The sequence below is a fragment of the Parasteatoda tepidariorum genome, chromosome 6 (genome assembly GCF_982258835.1).
Source record: "Parasteatoda tepidariorum strain Cologne lab strain chromosome 6, Ptep-v5.0, whole genome shotgun sequence".
Lineage (NCBI taxonomy): Eukaryota > Metazoa > Arthropoda > Arachnida > Araneae > Theridiidae > Parasteatoda > Parasteatoda tepidariorum.
In genome coordinates, this window is record NC_141760.1 from 21472367 (window position 1) to 21492479 (window position 20113).

The 20113-nt window shown below is 29.1% G+C and overlaps 1 protein-coding gene across 4 annotated transcripts in view; it reads right to left on the minus strand.

Moving 5' to 3' along the window:
• LOC107436836 (uncharacterized) overlaps nucleotides 1-20113 on the minus strand; it is a 53389-nt gene that overhangs the window by 12882 nt on the left and 20394 nt on the right. For all 4 annotated transcript variants that reach the window (XM_043047412.2, XM_043047413.2, XM_087165516.1 and 1 more), the window contains 5 exons: nucleotides 18327-18479; nucleotides 13685-13788; nucleotides 10104-10197; nucleotides 3060-3224; nucleotides 1739-1869 (listed from right to left, as the gene is read on the minus strand). In XM_043047412.2, coding sequence (XP_042903346.2) covers nucleotides 1739-1869; nucleotides 3060-3224; nucleotides 10104-10197; nucleotides 13685-13788; nucleotides 18327-18479 — 647 coding nt within the window. The remainder of the gene's footprint in view (nucleotides 1-1738; nucleotides 1870-3059; nucleotides 3225-10103; nucleotides 10198-13684; nucleotides 13789-18326; nucleotides 18480-20113) is intronic.

The following is a 20113-nucleotide window of genomic DNA, read 5'->3' on the forward strand; positions in this document are numbered from 1 at the left end:
TTTTTAGCATATTTGATTATATGTTTTGCAGATTAATTAAAAATTTTGGTGGATTTTATGCACAAAATATTCAGCACATATTTTATCTCTGCATCTTCTGCACAAATAAAAGTACTGAAAAGTCTGAAATATACATACACATGACCTTATTAGCAAGATTGAGCCTAAGAATTCCTATTTTGTGACAAGAATAAACTCAGTTATTCAAGTTCTTTATTACAATACTGTAAATGTGACAGGTGAAATAAGATAGTAAATTAAAAGTAGAACAAATACAAAAATTTTGTAGATTTTGCACACTAAATAATCAACGCACATTTTATCTTTGCATCTTCTGCAAAAATAATAATACTAAAAAGTCTGAAATATATATGCACGTGACATTACCAAGACTGAGCTTATAAACTCCTGTTCTGGGACAAGACAAAACCCAGTTATTAAAGTAAAGTTCTTTGCTACAATATTGCAAACATCACAGGTGAAATATAGCAAATAGAACACATACAAAATATTAATCTTAATTGTTAAAAATTAAGGACAAATTTATAAAATGGATTGATTAACACAGCAAAATATATGGGGCTATTAGCAGAAAACAGAAATTGAAGAAATTCTAACTAAAGCAAACAGTTCAAGCAATGCTTTATAAACTTTTGAAAGTAGTAACATTTTCCAAAACAAGGTATAGCCATTCTATAAAACTTAGTTGAAATAAATTTTGACACTTTAAGCATTTTATACAGGGTATCTGCTACATTTTAGATTTTCAAATTCATGACTAATTCCAAGAACTTTTTAATAACTTAACGTAGTTACTATTTTCTATGACAAAAACAGAATAATAAATTTAAAAAGCATTACAAAAACGCTAATTGAAATGGTAGGTATTACCAAAACTGTTATATTCTGCATCTTCATATTTATTGATTTTTAAAACTAAAAAGGAGAGTAAACAAAGAGTTGAAGCAATAAAATAGGTGAAAGAATAATAGTGGAGCAAATAATTTTTTCTTCTTTTTCACTGCAGAATTATATTCTAAAGATACGTTTCTTGTTCATCAGAAAGGTAAGAAATACTCCTGACTTTTCTATTCTCGTTTCGGAATTAAAAAAAATTTGCCAATGATTAGCTTGCTTCAGCTAGAATTTTAAATTGATAAAATAAAAAAAATAATTAATAACAAAAATTCTGAAATCACAGAAGTTTAAAAGATACATAGCTCTAAAAATGACATTTTTTCTTTCATGTTTTGAAAAAACACCATAATTTTCAAAGAACATAACAAAAACATTTTATATTTTAATAAAATGTGACCCTGAGCGGGAATTTTGTTACAAATTCAGATATTTGGAACACCATGAAATTGAGGGGGGGGGGGATGCCCTTTTAAAAATAAAATTTTTCGGTGACCTAAATGCATGACTTTCCAGGATTTTCTTAAAAAAATAGTTAAAATCATGACATTTCATGACAAATTTTGTTCAATACCGAAATTCATGACTTTCCATGATTTTTCAGGACTTTCCAGGTGCGCGGATACCCTGTTTATTCCATTCTTTTGTTCTTATTATGCTTCAAATGCTTCAGAAAAGCTATTGTGATGGAACAAACAATTTAATAAATAAGTGAATATTATAAAAAGTTACAACTATTAATGAAACAAGTTATGCCTTGAAGTATACCTTTAAAATACAATTTATTCATAAGGGAAAGAGCTATTTAAAATTCTTATACTACCTTTTTGTTGTATCCTTTTTCTCATTACTATTAAAGCTATCAGCTGTAGATGAATCATCATCTTTTTGCCTTGATTCTTCATATTGATCAGACTTATTTGATTTAGGTGTCTTGAATCGATAGCGACTAGCCTAGTAAATAATAAAACAAAATTATCAACAAAAAGGAGACATAATTAGAATAATATTCAACGTATTTTAGAAAAGAAATACCAGTTGTCGCGTAAGTGTAATTTGGAACGTAAGTAAAACTGAAACAAATAAACTAAAAGATTTGCACACATTGTTTACAATTTCTTATGTAAAATGAATAAAAATTGGCAGAATAATTTAAAACATTTTATTTAGAGATTTAAAAGCAGTAACTTAAATGAAACACACTTGAAATTTAAAAGTCAGTAATTAACAAAACACACTACATTCAGCTCTTAAAACTAACGAGCATATTTTTATGATCTTAGCAAGTAAATTCTAAATTTTTTTTTTTTTTTTAAAAAAGTTTTTTTTTTCAAAAATAGGAGCAAATATGATGCTTTATGTGTGAATAGCTTAAATAAAATTACTTGCAGGGTATATGCTACATTTTACATTATCAAATCTATGACTTTCCATGAATAATTCCAAAAATTTTCCAGGACTTAACAAAGTTACTATTTTCTCTTACAAAAACAAAACAATAAATTTAAAAAAGCATTATAATAACATTAATTGAAATGATAGATATAACCAAAACTGTAATACTCTGCATCTTTATATTTAAAGATTTTAAATTTAAAAAACAGAATAAAGAAAGAGTAGAAGCAATAAAATAGCTGAAAAATATATAAGAGCAAATCATTTTCTTCTCTTTTTTTGCAGAATTATATTTTAAAGACACTTTTCATATTATATTTTAAACACTCTTTATTTTTCGGTTCCATTTCAGAATTAAAAAAATTAAGGACTGGCTTGCTTCAGTCAGAATTTTAAATCTATAAAATAAACAAAAATAAATAATAATAAAAAATTCTGAAATTACACAAGTTTAAAAGATAATTTGCTCTAGAAATGTTTTTTCTTTCATTTTTTGAAAGAACACCATAATTTTTAAAGAACATGATAAAAACACATATTTTAATAAAATATGACTGTGAGTGGGGATTTTGTTAGGAATTCAGATATATGGAACTGGAGGGGGAAGAGTAAATTCCATTTTAAAAATACGGATTTTTCGGCATAACTTTCCAAGATTTTTTTTAAAAAAAAAATAGTTAAAATCATGACAGAATTTGTTCAAGACCGAAATTCATGACCTTCCAGGTGCGCAGATAACTTGTACTTACTCTTAAAGATTTGAGTAATTCATCAACTTGTTCTTCTAAAGTAATCACTTTCAGTTTTGATTCTTCTCTCTCATTTTCTGCTGCAACTAATTGACTATTCAATCTCCTGTTTTCTTTAGTAAATTTTATTTTTTGTCTTCTCAGCTCTTCCTGTAGCTCCTCATTCTATTGAAGAAAAATAACAGAGTTCATACTTAATTTCAGGAAAAATGTTTTTAAATATGTGCATCGGCACAATAAAATATTACAAACATTTGAAAATAAAAGTTAATATGCATAAATATCAGTATAAAACAGAGTATTCCTACACATTATTTCATAGTGTTATACAGTATTATGATTTATTCACAAAATGATACAGCTACAAATCAAACCCTTGAGTGTAAATACTTCCAAATATTCTAAAAATAAGAAACAAGACTATTTATCACTAATTACTTAAAAAATTCTTTATCTTTAGTACAAAAAAACTAAATTAAAAGAATTCTTATTAAGGTAATAATTACACTTACACATGAAAAAAAAAACATTAAAGTTTTACTTAGTTCCAATAAAAGTTTATTCCTATCCTAAGAATTGTAATATCTAGAGGAATAGTCTCAAGTCAAATAGTCCTTGTTATTTTGAAGGAAAGAGTTAAATATATATATATATATATATATATATATATATATATATATATATATATATATATATATATATATATATATATATATATATATATATATATATATAAATATAAGAAAACACGAAGAAGGTTAAGAAAAACAATAAGTTCCATTTATTGCGCTTAAGCTGCAAGTAATCAGAACTCATTAGATAAGTTCAAAATGAAGAATAAAACAAAGATAAATTAAAGACATATGAAGGAGAAAAAAAAAAAGGGGGGGGGAATAATAAGTAAAAAAATAACAAACAGTTTATTTAAAAAAAAAAAAAAATTATGAAATTTTATTTAAAAAAACCGGACAAAAAAAGATATAATCTTTTCTTCAGCCCACACGATTATATCCGCAAAACAGAGTGCTTTCTGATATTGTATCAATAAAGCCAAAGCAAAATATATTAATACAATAGTGTGAGGAGCACTCAAAAAATTTTTTTATAAAAATAACAACAAACAAAATAGATCACAAAAAGTAAATATAACATGTAAAAACAGATAATAAAATAAAATAAAAAACATTAAAAAGGGAACTATAAAGCGAGTAGCAAAATCAGATCAACTTATAATTTTTCTATTTGCTAATCCATATCATGAAAATCCGCAGCTAAAATTATTTGCAAAACAGGCAATTTATGTTTCTCTTTTCGATTTTATATTTTTTCTTAAATAAACATCTATCTTCTAAAACTACTTATGATCAATTTTTAAAATTATCCAGTATAATATTACCTTGCGCACATCCAATTTGGGCTCATCCTTGGTAACTAACAAATCAAAGCTCAGAATAACAAATCACTTCAGCAGTGCAGTAAGAACGACACTTTAAAACCCTCTTGTTACACTCAATTTGCGCTTTTGTTTTCATATTTTGTAATCTGGCAATCTTTCTGTGAAAACATTTTTAAATCATTCTTGAAAAATATACCGTCCATGTAAGTTGATCTGATTTTGCTACTCGCTTTATAGTTCCATTTTTAATGTTTTTTATTTTATTTTATTATCTGTTCTTACATGTTATATTTACTTTTTGTGATCTATTTTGTTTGTTGTTATTTGTATATAAAAAATTTTTTTGAGTGCTCCTCACACTATTGTATTAATATATTTTGCTTTGGCTTTATTGATACAATATCATAAAGCACTCTGTTTTGCGGATATAATCGTGTGGGCTGAAAAAAAGATTATATCTTTTTTTGTCCGGTTTTTTTAAATAAGATTTCATCTTTTTTTTTTTTTTTTTAAATAAACTGTTGTTTGTTATTTTTTTACTTATTATTTCCTTGCCCCCCCTTTTTTTTCATATGTCTATAATTTATCTTTGTTTTATTCTTCATTTTGAACTTATATATATATATATATATATATAAGAAGAGAGTGAAATGATGACACATAGCCAATCACAGAAGGATTAGCCAGAAAACCATGTGGTAGGATCCAGTTTTTCCTCATTCATTTCCACATTGTTTTGGTTGACATCAGCATAAAATGAATAAAAGTCGTAAATGTATTCGCGATCGCAACGCTCGAGTACGCCGTCTAGCGGGAGCCTGTAAATATCAGACATTAATTTATCACGTTTTCATTTAGTTCCATCAAAGTCATTGACAGAATCAGACACCATTTTTTAGTAGCAAATAAGAAACAAAATTTCCCTAAGGAAAAGGCCGAAGAACTCGAAAAAAATCTCCAGAATATTAGTAAATCTTTCAGGAACAGAACATGCCAAACATTTGAAGAAAAATTCCTCAATAATTTTTTATTTCTATTATCAACAAACTTGCAACTGATGACTTCCGATTTCGGATACTGTTACAGATGTGTGTATTAAGGTAAAATGCATTTCTTCTGTCTTCAATTCATTACGAATTAAAGTGAAGTCAACATTGCTTTCGTCATTCCAGTGAATAAATATGAATTCAGAACATACAGAATTGTAATAGTTATAGCATATTCTTCTTCGTTATAGAATAGTATATATTTCTGTATCCATATAATTCGGAAAACAACAATAAAAAATTATCCAAGTTACTTGAAATAGTGCCATTTGTGCTGATTCTTAATTAATTTTAATCGTTTTCTTGGCAAGTTTTTTTTAGTTTTGAAAGAATAAGTTCAACTAGAATTCAGCTATTCTGTTTTTAGCTACATATTCAAATTCATATCAATTATAAAATTTTGCTGTGTAGTATGTTATCTAAAAGTAATGAAGGGATAAACTATGTATCTATTATTTGAGAATAAAGTTTTCAAACAAGGAACTTATCATTTTGGAATTCTCCGGGAATTATAAATCAGGTAAGTGCAATGATTTTTACAATAAAAAATTTGCTTGTAAATATTTTTTTTCATTTGATGATGGTTCTCTACAGAATGGTTTTTTAAGTCTGATTAAGAACTATAAGAATAATAAAAAAAGAAACAATATGAAAGTTTTTATTTCAATGTAAAGAATTCTTAAAATTGTTTTTTTTATCCTAAGAATTCTTTATTTTCCGTTCTTTAGTTTATAATTTTTTGATAAAAATTGTTCTCAAAATACTTTTTTTGAAAAATTAAATGGTATAACATTATGTGTTTATATATACTTCTTGTATATTCCAATGCTTGAAGTAATATGATTCAGAAAAGTATGGAATAAAAATTCGGTACTTACGTATTAACGTCACCGCCGCTACAGATTTGACGGTTTTTAAGTGCCGTCAATCTACACTTAAAAGTTTTGCGACAATTCATAAAATAAAACACTTTATTTAAAATCAAAATAGTCAATCGTATTTCGGTGGAAAATGAGCCGATATAGAGTTTAGCATAGATTCAAAACAATCATATCGCCATATGAACTCTGATAAATAAGATTCCAAATGAAATAACATTTCCAAAACGTACGTTTACCAAGATAAAGTTTCATGTTGTGGGAATTGGTACATTTTCGTTTTTTTCGGTAAAATATTTCCCTCCTGAAAAAATAAAATTGCATCTTGTTTTGTTTTTGGCAAATCCCAAAGACGAATTTTCGTAGCACTAAAAATGGCGACAAAAAAGAATTGTTTTTTTGTTTTTGTTTCGTCAGCATTCTTTATTTTACGTTTCTTAGTTTCTAAATAATGATTTTTTTTTAAACTTGAAATTTTTTGATAAAAATTGTTGTCAAAAAACTTTGTTTACAAAATTAAATTTCATAAAATTATGAGGCTTATGTATACTTTTTGTTCATTTTAATTTTTGAAGTAATATGATTCTTAAAACTATAGAATGTAAAGTTTAAATGGGCCTTTCATGTTATATCATTAAATTTAGTAATACTATTTCTCGGGCATTAGGTTTTAACTCTTATAAGAATATACATATTTTTTTCTGTTCATGTACAAATATTTTTCCGATGTGTTTTGGATATTCCTTCTCTAATAAAAAGAGATACCATTTTGTTTTCGGTTGTACAAGAAAGAATATCAAGCATTTTTCTTTTTTAAATTTAATAAGCCACATTAAAGAAGGAACGTTGCAATGCTACACGCCACATTAACGACGTCTCCAGAGTAACTGAATGACGGTTCATATAGAAATCGCAGGTATGCGTCTCATACAACAACGCCCCCTATAGTTCGTTGCGATCGCGAATTGCTTCTCTATAAATATTTTTGTATCCCTAATTTAAAGTTTTTTTCTTTTTTGTACTGCTATTATTACGTTTCTAATTCAAGAGTTAAAAACAAAGAAATTTTTTTTTTTTTATTATTATAATGTAATTCTGTGCTACATTTTAAGATAAAGTTGGGTAGACTATACTTGAGGGTGCCCCCGCCAAGTTGCGATCGCGATTGATCGCCAAGCTGGGCGATGTTGAAAACCAATCGTGATTCTGATTGGTTTAGATTTTAATCGTGATTCTGATTAGTTTAGAATTTAGCGTTGTTTTTAAATGAATTTTTAAATGAAATTTCAGAGATCCGTTAGTTCTACTTTGGATACCGGCTGGTAAGGTCATTTTTGCTTCTGGTACTAAAAATGAATACTGTCAATAAGATAAATCTTAAGCTTCTGTATGATTTTAATAACAATGAAAATAAAACAGTGATTGACTGGTGTATGAATGAAGGTTTAATTAGTAACAGATATAAATGTCCTGTTTGTGGTTTCCGGGCAAATAAGTTTGGCGCCAAACATAAGTCGCCAATTTCGCCAAGGGGCACCCTCAAGTATATTTTTCCCGATAAAGTTTTTTAGAAAGGTGGTCTAACCTTATTTACCGTTTTACAATTATAATTTTTGCGCTGATAACATTAATATACTTAATTAATTACAGTTAAAGATATCTGTGAAATGATTTAGAACTTAATGATCAGCTTCATACACAATAAGATGCAAAACAAAAACAGCATTTAATATATCCGCCTAATTGGGGAGCGAAAATATTAAATTACAGTTATGAACTCATCAAATTTGTTTGACACCAATAGAGCTAATTATTTATAATAGTAATTGATAATACTAATAGATAATAATATTTGGATGTGGGAAAAGGAGGCACAAGCTTAAACAGAATTCCTTTTAGTACATATATGTTAAGTGAATAATATTAACTTTAGTAGAAAAACTGTTTTCTGCCAAGAAACGACAATTATTGCAAAGCAATCATCGAGGTTGGTGAGCGGCAGCGAACAGGGGGCTTAGCCCCATAGTATATATATATATATATATATATATATATATATATATATATATATATATATATATATACACAGTCCAGTCACATTAATGTGACCACCACCTACTTTCGACTTAAACCTGAAATAACCAATCACAAAGTGAAGGTGGCAGCACATTACAGTGTAGTGTATTTATTGGATGTCCTAGGGCATCGAAAAGCATTTCAGTCGTTGGTGCAATGCAGAAACGTAGCGATTTATCTGACGTCCAAAAGGGCATGATTATTGGCTTTCGGACCAAGGGTGGAAGCATTTCGGAAACGACTGATTTTGTGAACTGTTCGCGTGCCGCCGTGGTAAAAGTATACCGTGCATGGCAAAATGGCACTATACAAAACAAGCGAGGTGGCACATGTGGCGCACCACGGGCCAAAGATGGTAGAGGCGAACGAAGGCTACGGAGATGCGTTCAGACGAATAGACGTGCAACTGTTGAGCAACTGACCGTCCAAATGAACCAAGGGGCTACCAAGAGTGTATCCTCAACAACTGTTCAGCAAACGTTGCTGCGCATGAGCCTCCGCAGCAGACGCCTGGTTAATGCACCTATGCTGACTGCTGTTCATCGGTGACGAAGACTGGAATTTGCACGCCAGTACCGCAACTGGACGTCCACAGAGTGACAACAGATGGCTTATTCCGATTAATCACATTTTATGCTCGTCCGATTAATCACATTTTATGCTAGGCGTGAAACGTCTGAAAGCAAACACCCTGCAACAATTGCCGGAAGGCTGCAGGCTGGAAGAGGGAGCGTTATGGTTTGGGGAATGGTTTCCTGGCATTCACTGGGTGCACTCATCATTGTGGAAGGCACTATGGATCAGTACAAGTGCGTATCTGTCCTTGTGGACCACGTCCACCCCTACATGCAAATGATTTTTCCTCAGAATGGTGGCATCTACCACCAGGACAATGCGAGGTGTCATACAGCTCGCAGTGCATGTGCGTGGTTCGTAGAACACCAGGATGAATTTACCGCACCCCCCTGGCCAGCAAACTCACCGGATTTAAACCCAATCGAGAATCTTTGGAACCACCTCGATCGGGTTGTTCGTGCCATGGATCCTCAGCCGCGTAATCTTGGGCAGCTGGCCATGGCACTGGAGTCGGCATGGCTCAATATCCCAGTGAACACAATCAGAAACCTAACCGACTCTCTTCCTGCACGTCTCGTAGCGGTTCGCTCTGCCAAAAGTGGTTATTCTGGATTTTGACAGGTGGTCACATTAATGTGACTGGACTGTGTATATATATATATATATATATATATATATATATATATATATATATATATATATATATATATAAATTCAATTAAATTTTTCTAGGTTTAAATTTTTTTCTGAGTGGAAAGCTTAAAGTTTTTCCTTTGAGTATTTCCTGAATTTTTTAAATTTCCTGAGTTTCTCAGGTTTTCCTTAGGCAGATGAGCTTTAAATAGAAAATGCTTTGATGTGTCAAATAATAATTATTCAATTTTTTATAAGTGACATCCATAGTTTTTAAATGCTTTCTGTTGATGCTGGAACTAAAATCCATTTAAATTACAGAAAACCAATAGTTTGGCATAGGGTGTAAACAATTCTTTTTTAAAAAATCAAAACTATTGAACTGTAATTGCAATTAGAAAAAAAGGTACAACAAATTTCAATATTGGATAAAACATACTTCTTTCCGCAAAGCTGACAATTCTTCACGCTCCTTACGAGAGAAATTTTCTTTCTGTGATTTTTTCAATCGTTGAAAACTTTCCCTTTCTCTCCTGAAAAATTTCAGCAAATCTTAGTTTTATAAATGAGAATCTTTGAGGAATACTTAAATTAAATTTGACAATAAAAATTAGATGAACTAACTGGACACTGTTACTTTAAGTTATGTTACAAATTACAATATACTTAAAAATCTTACAACTTTAAATATTCTGATAAAAAGTTTGTCCTGCGATGCTGCATCAGAAGAGATAAAATATTTTTTAGCAAAGAGAGAAAGCAATGCTGTAGAATTATGCAATAGCTATTTTTAACAATACATATAAATACATAACTCGTAAAAATATGACTATTTTCCTACCTAAATGTTGATCGAAATCACACTAGAGTAGTGGAGGAGGATAAATAATAAAAAAGAAAATTTTCTAAGAAAATCAAAAATATTTAATGAAACGAAAATGTTACACTATTTAATTAAGTAGAACACAAATGTATAAAACAGATTCCTTTTTTTTTTTAACACTCTAAATATTTTTAATTCAATGTGAATATCACTGCTCTAAAAATACACAATACTTCAGAAATCTTGTTTAAAAATGAAAAAATTCTAATCTACATTAAAATACAAATTTGGAAGGAACATATTAACATGTGAATAAAATGCAATATTTCGTAAGTTTATTTTTTCGGTCTGCTAAACTTAACGAGAAAAATAAAGTTATTAGTCATATGTTACAGAGAAATGCATCACATGCAACTTAATTTTTAGAAAAATATTGCAGAACGTCAAGGTACTACTGAGTTACAACAAAATTATAGTCATTAAAATTGTCTTCCATTAAAGTGTTTCATTAGGAATCATGTAAAATATTTAATAGTATCTAATCAATTACGTTTGATGATTAGAATTTTTTTGACATGTATAACTAATTTATTTATATATCAAATTTCAATTCAATTTTAAATATATCAAATTTAGTAAAATATCCTCCTTAATTTATATAAAGAAAATAAAGGAGAAGCTTAAAAAGTAAAATAAAGCTATAAGTTGAATTTTAATAAGGCTTAAAATGTTAGCAGTTGGAATAAATGTAATATATTGAAAAATAGAAGATTACAGTATAAATCGTTAAAGGAAATTTGAACTCACATTCTAAATTCAGTACCATATTGTGATAGTAAATGTCAAATTTACATGCTTCACAAAAATATTATGTTGCGAGTAGTTAAAGAAAAAAAGATGCTAACATGTCAAGAAGATATAGCCTAATTGTGTAGCATAAATAACTGAAGGAAAATTATAGATAAAGTAGCTACTTGTATGATTAATACTCAAACACACAACTAAGTTGTAAGAGTTAAATAAAAATTATTATTTGGTGCGCATAAGGTAAAGTAAATTTATGAATTATAACTAATAGATTGAAATATTTGGTATATGTACTAATAATTGGATATAGTCATGATTAAAAATAGTAAGATGATTTAAATGTCATAATGAATATAATTAAGGCCGAAAATATATATATAGGTAATTATAAAATTAAGGGGGGAATGCATGATCGAAAAAGGAAAAAAACACTAATTGATAATATAAATAAATTACAATTGCATAAAAAAATTATAAAATACAATAAATCTATAAAAGTTAATAATTAAAAAAAATTTAGTAAATAAACATGTACATTATAAATTGATAAATTTTTCAAATGTAAACTGAATGTTAAATGAAGTTAAAAGCAGTAATTCGTAAATAATAAATTGAGAGTTAAGATAAATAAAAGTAAAGCAAATTAAGAAAACAAAATTAAAGCAAATACTTGTGATAATTAACATTATCACAATTCTCCACCTTCTCCCAGAAAAATTATATTCCTAACGGGAATAAAATTTTTCATTTTAATTATTACATATATCAACTTAAAAGTAAATGGAAGACAAAATGATTTACAAATTGAGGTACGTTCCTGCAATAATTATTGGTGTATACAGGTGGAAAGTTTTAATACATTGTTATCTTTTGTGTTAAAGTTCCTTGAAAAGAAAGTTCATGTTGTTGCAAATGTGAAAAAAAATTGGAAGATGAGATGATTGAGTGCTGTATTACATACAAACCAGATTGTTGTTTCTATTGCCTAGGCAAAGAGTGGGTGAGTAGACTGTACAAAAATAGAAAGCACAGATAACAAGCCACATACATAAAAAATTAATATATATATAAAATATAAACACACATTTTGCTCTAAAAGCAAATGAAAAAAGAGAAAAATATGTAAAATTCAAATGAGCAAGTGGATAATTTGTCATGTTGCTGAGACTGTATACCCACAGTACATTAAAAATTTTAAAAAAACATTATGTTAACTTATACACTTGATAATTAACAAAAAGGTTACGATGCAAAAAAAGATTTTTTTTTTTTTGAAGAGATAATTATCAAAAAATAAATAAAACTAGATAGATTTTTGTTCACTCAGTGTGCTAGAACAAAATATTTGATAGAATAATCCGCAATAAAAATTAAACAGCTGCTGGTATTTACCAACAAAGTGATTAAAAAAATAAATTTTTTTATTTTTTATTAACAAATTATTTTTTATTTAGTAACAAATATCGATCGTTACATTTACTACACATGAATGGGGATTAATAGAGATGGGTGATAAGAGAATTAAAACAATGAAGGTGTCATACATAAAAGCAAAATATAAAAGAACGAGTAACTTAATCGTTAAAATAAATATGAAAAGAAAACTTAAATTTGAGAGGACTTTTAATGTTAAAGAAAAATTAAAGGTAAAACTGTTGATTTTAAATTTTTCAGAAATTTATTACAGCTATGGATTTAATTTAAGATAAAGGTTAAAAAAAATGTAAAAAAGAAATCCCTCGATACGGACCGAAGTCCGCATCTCGGAGAAAAAAAAGGAACCAGCCAGAAGGCTCGAGAGAAAGAGAATCAATTAAAAAGACTTAAAAATTCCTTAACTGGTATAGGACCAGAAAAATTACGGCCAATTAAAATTAAAGAGGCGGAGAGTTTGAAATTTAAAAGAAAGAGATTGGCTAGTTAGCCCCCCTAAAATTAAAAGAAGAAAAAGAAAGGCGTGAATGGAGGGGTTGGTAGACCTTCCCCACAGGAAGTGCGATGACCGCAACGACCGTGAGAAAGGTCAACAAGAAAGTTAAAATTAAAATTGCCCAAATTGAAAAAAGGAATAACGTTTAAAGAAAAATTAAAACATAGGTAAAATTAGATATTAATTTGTCACTTTACATTAAGTGTAAATGTGACATAAGTTATATGCTATCCTTATACAGATTTTTTCCTTGAAAAATTACTTTTTTAGAAAATACTTACAAACATACAAATTTATAGTAAATATGAGATATTTTTAATTCTTTTTGAAAAATTCTGAAATTAACATAAATATTTGACAAGTCTCTCAAAAAATTGGGAACTAACTGGCAAAAGACTTAAAATGCAACTAATTAACATACTGCATACACAAATTAACAATGATAATATTGACAAATTACTTCATTTGTTGCCTTGCTTTTTCAACTTCTTCATCAACTTTTTTCATCTGCTCAGTTTTATACTTTTCTATGTCATTATATTCTTTATTCAATTTTCTTGAAACCTTTATTTAAAGCCAAATACATTTACTATTAATAATAAAATAGAAAAATAAACATTTACTAGAATTTATTAATTCAATTAATACAATTAGACAATTGGTTCAATGTTATCAGATTAAATAGAAGAAAATGTGACCTGAATACAAAGAATAGTCTATTATTGAATAGTCAAAGAATAGTCTACTAAAAGTTCATAATTGCATATTCATAATAACTACGATGCACATTAGGATATATAAACCTAAAAAATATACATAATTATATAGGTAAGTGCAATTCTCCATCAAGAGATATTTCCTGTGACCGATTTCGATGTGGTTGACACTCATGTTTTAAATGTACAGCTACAATTCGGCATAAGTCACTAACTCAAAGCATAGACCATATTAACAGCTTATATACATATACAGCTTATAAACATAGGCCATATTACAAAAAAAAAGAAGAAAGATAAGTATTTTAACAAGGATAGTGGTTTGAAATAGAAAAGAGTGTAAGAATATACGATATTGAGATTATCATAGTTATCACTAAAGTAGAGAAGAACCAATTTCGCTTGTATGTGAAAAAATAAAGATTCGGTTTCAAATTTTAAGCAAGTTAATCAAATTGAGTGGTCGGTTCATAAACTTAGGAAATATATAGGGAAATAAGATCCCTTAAAAATTTCAGCCTTTCTAGAATATTTAAAGCCTACCTAAAGTTTTTGAATGTTTATAAGAGTTTTTTTTAAAGCATTCTGTAATTATATTTTAAATTCATAGAATTGTAAAAAGTACTTATTCTATCCCTTAATATCTAGATATTATAATACAATTGTTAAATTGCTACAATTGTTAAATATTTATGTACCTCAAAACTTAATAGGTGGGACAGTGAATGTCAACAGAAAGAAATAATGTTAACATTGAAGTGAGCAGTCTCTTAAAAAGACTTTTATTGCTACAATTATCCTGGATTATTTTTTCAGATTGACTATGATTTTGGATAAATTTTAAAGTACAGTAGAGTCCCGATTATCCACTTTTACTGAGTTATCAAATATTTCAAAGATTTTTTTTTTCGTTCTTTTCTTTTATTTTCAAAACTACCGCTGACAAAAATTCTGAATTACATCTTCCAAACACTCAGGAAAACATGCTGACAACCGATGAAATGATTGTTAATATCGTCAATAATGAAAATGAATCTAGCACAAATGATGGAGACAGTGATAATGAAAATCAACATATAAAAATCTCCCATATAAATGAACTGAAAGCTATTGAATATATAGAACAAAAGGCCACCACCAGCCTTCCTGTTATCCCCCCCCCCAAAGAAAAGGCAAAACATTGCTGCAGAGAAGCGCTAAAGTAATGTAAAACAAAAAACGATTAAGGACCTTTTTAAGTAAAAACTCTTTCATTGTCGTAAAGTATGCTCTTTAAGTGTTTTTAAGTAAGCTTTTTAATAACAATATGAATTTTATGTGATGTACTCGTATAAATTTTGCAGTTTTTAAATATACAGTAAGACCTCGATTATCCGAGCTAATTGGGACCGCTAGTACCTCGGATATCGGAAATCTCGGTTAATAGAAACCATGTATAAAAACCTTCGGTGCTTGCGAATTTAACAACTTTTAAAGCAAAAAACAATAGAACGCTTTTTAAATGATAAAAATAAACATACATGAACTTATGTTTCACAGCTAAAAAGATTTAAAAAGGAAATCAAGGCTAGTAGTAAATTTTAAAAAGTAAAATTGAATTTTTTTTTAACTATACTTAGTTAAATATCGAAAGATGCATTTTCAAAAATAACACAAATCTCAAGAAAATACTGTATTTTTAAAATTTAATGTACATAAATTTGTTAAATTTACATTCTTTTAAAAAAGTCTGTTACCTTCCGTTGCAAAAGTCCAGAATTTCTATCATGGGCTGCCCTATCGCGCCAATTTTTGAGCAACAGGAGATCCATCGGTGTAGCATCGTTTCTTTGCTCCAAATATTTTAGGGCGGTTGTCAATGCTTGAACACCTTCACTATGACTTATAGTCGTAGAACCCTCAAAGTCCTCGTCTTCATTTTCAGTGTCATTAATGTCCAATGAAGGATTAACGGCTTGTATAATTTCTTCGTCATTGAGAATTTCAAAATTTGGATGCTGATTTTCAACATCCAACCACTCGCAAATGTCCTCTTCCAAGACTTCTTCACAACCTTCAATTCCATTGATGGTATCAAGAAGTTCCGCGTCTGTCGGTGTGTTTTCCGTCTGCTGGGATTCACACTGTCTCCTCTTTTCAACAATTATTTTGTTGAATGATTTTCGAATTGTTGCTGGATTCACTAATTGCCATGCCTGGGCAACCATATAGATCACGTCTTTCACATTTATTCTTTTCAGCGCCTCATTTATGTTTTCTTCGCATTCAAGAATATGAGTGATGAGTTTCTTTTTGTAATGTCTCTTCGTTGTTTCAATTACCCCTTGATCCATTGGCTGTATTAGCGAAGTCACGTTTGGGGGAAGAAAAATCACACGTATTTCTCCTGAAATGAGCATTTCTTCTTCCGGATGACAAGGAGCATTGTCTATCAGCAAGACTGCTTTAGGTGAGAGATTTAGCTGCGCCAAATGTTCCTTTACATGCGGTACAAAGTCATGATAGAACCACTTTTCAAAAATTTCAGAATTCATCCAAGCAGACCTCTGATTTGTGTATTTCGCAGGCAAAGAATTCACATTAATATTTTTAAATGGTCGGGGCTTCTTTGATTTACCGATGAGAAGCAGGGGTAATTTATCAGTTCCACTTGCATTTGCACAAATTAGAAGGGATACTCGATCTTTGCTCTTCTTGTAACCCGGGGCACTGGCTTCTTCTTTAGATGCCAAAGTTTTCGATGGCATCATTCTGTAAAACAAGCCAGTTTCATCGGCGTTATAAATTTGATCTAATGTCAAATTTTCTTTTTCAATCATTTCTTCAAATCTCTCAACAAAGTCTTTAGCAGATTGTATGTTGGCAGACAACTTTTCACCTGCAATCGCCAGTTGTCGAATTCCATGTCTCTTTTTAAATTTATCTAACCAACCTTGACTTGCAGAAAAACTTTCATTTTCGTTTAATTTTTGGCTGAGAAGAAGGGCTTTCTCTTTTAGAATGTTCCCGGAAATAGGAATGCCCTGCGCGCGTTGTTGCTTGAACCAAAGATAGACTGCTTCATCAAGTTTTTCAGTTTTTGCTTTCTTTAATGTCGATCGTCCTTCTAAGGCTTTTGAGGAATCCATCTTTGAACAAAAAGCCTCTATTTGAGCTTTGTTACGTCTCCAATCGCCTACAGTGGTTTCACCAACTCCAAATTCCAAAGCAATTTTTTTCAAATTCTCACCATTATTAATTCTTTTAATAGCCTCAAGCTTTTTACTCATCGAAACAACAACTCTCTTTCTTTTTTGATTTGGCATTTTAAATATGAACAACTTACTAGTGCGATGGTCAAATGTGAAATGATTTAAGCAAAGGTTTACTACGAAATAGGGAATTCGTTAAAGAAAAGGGAAACAAAAGAATGTTATCGGAGGGGATTGGCGACTCTTACAATGCCTATTGTGAGAGTCGCCAATCCCCTCCCCCAACAAGAAGCGTCCGATAACATATTGCACCTGGTATTCAATAGAGTCACATGACCACTGTTAACAAAGCATTCATGGATGTTGTCTTCTCAGGGTGTAATATTTCTTGGAAGTTGAGTGCTTTTGAGGGGAAGAAGTGATACGGGTGTGCTGAGGGGTAGAAGTGAAAAGATAACACGGACAACGAACTAAAATGTGTATAATTTTTTCCAAGCTCATTGTGGAAAAGAGAGAAAAAAAAGGTTTGGAAAAAAAAAAAAAAAAAGACTTGCCTCGGTTAACAGAAACCTCGGTTGATTGAAGCTCGGTTAATCGAGGTTCTACTGTATTACATTTACAGGGGCAATTGTGGGTCTAACTCAAAAATTCTGAAACTTTCTTGAGTAAAATCATTCAAAAAATTAATATCTTTAAAAATTTAAATCATTGAAATTTTCAAAACATGATATTCTAAACGAATTATATGCAGCATAATTTAACTGAATAATTATTTGTAAGTTTACTTTTATCTCTAATCACATTTATTATTTTACCAGAAAAATATTTACAAATGTAAGAGATGTCAAGTATAAATTCTAGTTCTAATATTTTTATATATAAATGTGATCGACAATTCCTTGAAACTTCTGGACTTTAGATTTCCGGAAACTTTCGGATTGAGGTTAGCGAAAAAATCCGGAACACAATCACACCTGAATTTATACCTACTCTTTTTCTTTCCTTTTTTATACTCTTCGCTTTAACCAAGTTTTTCGGTTATATGAGTTAGTCGTGTTCCATATTAACTCGGATAATCGGGACTCTACTGTAGTTGGAAAAAGGATCCAACAAATTTAAGTCTAGCTCTTAAACTAGGTAAACAGAGCAAATAGTTATTAAAACTTACAAGCATGCTTAATAAAGAAATATTTACCTCATCTCTTTCCTTACACCTTTTTTCCAATTGAGCATTATATTCCTTGTAGATCGCAATCTCATTCTCCAACTGAACAATTTTTTGTTTCATTATTTCTTTAATTTCATTTTGTTGAAGGTTATCAGAATTATGTTTATCACATAAAGCATCCTAAAACATGAAATACGTTTCCTATGAGTGTTTTAATACAATATTTGTTAAAGAAATGAATCAAAGTGCTGAAATTTAAGTCACTTTTATATTAAAAAGAAGTTGAATGACTATGACATGATTATATTTGAATTGGCCAATTTGTAAGGTTATTTTCAAATATAGATTACCTGTTGTCACTCTTATTAATTAAATTTCCAATAAGCAGTTTTTCAGAGACAACAGCAAGAACAAACATGATATATAATGGGTATAAATGAACAGTATTATATTTATTAACATTGAAAATAAAGTATCAAAAATTTTACTAAGACATGCCATACCATAGTTGCAAACTCTTAACATTTTGGTTGCTTATTTTATTTATCCAGGTACTCAAATAGTGATTAAAGTATATAGAAAATCTTCGAAATCTTAATTTTAAATTTGGAACAAGGAAATTACAACGGATTCTTTATAATTAAATTCAAAGAGGTAAAATTCAAAATTAAATTCAAAGTAAGTACATTTTAATGATCCCATACGTAATTTTCTTTTAAAAAATAATAATAAACACCGTTAAGTTTAACAATTTTGAAATAAAGAGCTTAGCAAAATATAAAATTTACAATAAAATTTCCTTAAATTTAACGGTATTTCATTACATTAAATTTGTATTGCATGAATAATATCAGTTTCCTCTAACGTACTCTTGTTCTACATCAAGCTTCCTTTATCTAATTTTAAACAGAAAAAGCATTTCACAAAATTAAAAGATTGACAAGTAAAGCTGTTAATTTTGAGATTCTAATTTAGAGCAAAAAATTTTAAGTCCATAATATATGCTCACACACACATAAATAAATATAAATAATACAGTCAGTGCTCCATATAACCGCTTTTGTCAAATAGATACAAGAAGGTGGGGTCACTGAACTCTTCTTTTATTAAAATGTTTAATGTGGAGCAACGTGTGTTGGTTTTACTTATTTCTCTGAAACTTTGGCTTGCTATTAAGTAGCTAATTTTCAATGGAATCCTTCGGTTTGGAAAATACGAAAATGCTCAACACTAGTTTTCAGTGATTTTCTAGCAAAAGAAAAAAAAAGGAGAAAGAAAAACTAAACTTGGTAACCATAATTGAAATTTACAGCTTGCCAGACCTTCAAATGGAAGGGTCACAGTAATGGGGATTAGCGCCATAGTAAAGAATGCAGACTGTATGCAAATATAGGGTGTTCCGTAAAGACTGCCTGTAATATGCATTTTAGAATCTTAATCTAAAATGTAAACAAGAAAATATGCACATTGTGAGTTGCAAATTACGCAATCAAGAAAAAACAAACTTCTGCAATTTGTCAGATATCAATAATAGTTACTAAATTATTGTTTTTCGCTCGATTAAATATTAATTTGCGATCCCATACATATGCTTTTTTATTTTTAAAAAGGATACTAAAAATACATTCGAAGGGTGGTTTTCACGGAACACTCGGCGTGTATATATGATTACATTTGGCATTTACATTAAGAATGTTAGTATTTCAAAATAAAATTGTTTATTATTTCATACCTAATATTTTCATAAATATTTCATTTAGATAGATAGGATTTATTCTAATATGATTTAGATTATTTTAAAACTAAAATGGAAT